At 38.3% G+C, this 1,781-nt stretch overlaps 1 protein-coding gene across 1 annotated transcript in view; it reads right to left on the reverse strand.

Moving 5' to 3' along the window:
* Nucleotides 1–1,400: 1,400 nt before the first annotated feature.
* Nucleotides 1,401–1,781, reverse strand: part of LOC129677716 (zinc finger protein 883-like) — a 9,932-nt gene continuing 9,551 nt past the window's right edge. Inside the window, exon 5 of the mRNA XM_055608355.1 lies at nt 1,401–1,483. Coding sequence (XP_055464330.1) covers nt 1,401–1,483 — 83 coding nt within the window. The remainder of the gene's footprint in view (nt 1,484–1,781) is intronic.

Here is a 1,781-nt window from a genome sequence, read left to right on the forward strand (position 1 = left end):
TGAGCTCAGCAGTAAGTCTAAGAGGCTGAAAACATTCTAGACCTAGATTAGATTGTATGGAGCGTAGAAGCTTCCAGCACTAGGCCTAGTTTAGTAAGAGGCAATAAGTACCAGAGGCAGTAAGCATGCAAGACAAGTAAATCAGGTGAATAAAAATTACACTCACATATTCTGTGTTGAGCCCTTTTAACAAGACCAGGTACTTCTATGGCAGCAAGCTTGGAGAAATAAGCACAATCTTCCTTAATTGAGTTGACTCAACTGTTTTCTCTAATTTCAATTTTCTGGTGTACAGCAGTTTGGAAGAACGAAGAACAGGGTTAGCACACATTGCATGACAGTTGTTTCCTGTGAAGACGCAAAATACATATGCATCTACTCACCCAAAATGGGAACTGAAAACAGAATATGGATGCACTGAAGTTCATCTTGTTGAACCAATGAGCTTTATTAGGGTTACTTGACAGGATTACAGGGAAGGAGCTGATTACAGGGGAAAAAAAGAAACTCAAAGATAATTGCTATCAAAAAACTACAGCATAGCATGGGATACAGCTTATGTATACTAGACTGCTGGAACGCACGGCACACCTGCAGGCATACCAAAAGGTTAAAAGGTGAACTGCCTTTGTGGCTCAGTTTGTTAAAACCCCATCTAAAGAGCATAATTGATGTGTTTCTTCATGAAAGTTTTTCTCTCTTTTTGGTTTTTCAAGACAGGGTTTTTTTCTGTGTAGTTTGCTATCCTGCACTCACTTTGTAGACCAGCCTGGCCTCAAAGTCACAGAAATCCACCCTTCTTCATGAATGTTAAATGCACTGAATTCTGTCATATTCAGGGACTTTCTTGAAGCTATTTTGAGTGGTTTTATTTCCTGTCTTAGACACCTGCCATTCAGAATGGAATGTACCAGTCTCAAGGAAATGCAACACATTCACTGGGCTTCTCCATTTTGTATTCATTATAAAATATTTAAAATTAAAAAAACTATTAATATTTAAATAAATGTTTCCACATTGTTGCATTTTTCAGAAATTTTCCACAGCTTTTAGTATTTTCTAAGATTTGAATGTTACTTAAAAGGGTTCTCTCATGTTCACACTGATTTTCTAGTACGTAGTCTGCAGTGTTCCCCAAGGACATAGCTTGGATAATGTTGAGGGTTGGTCTCCTGTGCTGTATATTCAGATGCTGATTTTTGTGCCAAGATCTGGTTACAGTCTGAACATGGGCTTTGTAATGAATTGAACCATCTCCTGTATCAATGTGGTGTAAACAATGCCCCCCAATTATCTGATTGGTTAACAAAATGCTGAACAGCCAATGATGGAGAAGAGTAGCCAGCCAGGGGTTAAGAGAGGAGCTGGCCATGAGAAAGGAGAGGGTGCAAGAGAAGTCGCTATGGGAGTTTCTCCATGATGACGGACCGATATAGCAGAGCCAAGATGAGACTGAGAATGGCAAGTAACTTGGGGCATATGGCTAGGAAGTAGTTAAAGTATCATAGAGAGTTAGAAAGATGAGTGCCTTAGTTGTGCTTAAAACTTGTTGAATAAATCTCACTTATTTGGCAGCTAGCTGGGTTAGAAAAACCAGACACTTTTAAAATTATTATAACAGGATAAAACATATGCTACATTATATACTAAAGACACTTTTCTCCACAGTATGAGTTTTCTGATGTTTTCTTAGACAAGAGCTGTAAGAAAACACTTCACCACATGCAACACATTTGTATGGTTTCTCACCTCTATGAATTTTCTGATGCAATCTAAGATAT

Source organism: Psammomys obesus, unplaced genomic scaffold, assembly GCF_907164565.1.
Source record: "Psammomys obesus unplaced genomic scaffold, mPsaObe1.curated_primary_1811, whole genome shotgun sequence".
NCBI classification, from domain to species: domain Eukaryota; kingdom Metazoa; phylum Chordata; class Mammalia; order Rodentia; family Muridae; genus Psammomys; species Psammomys obesus.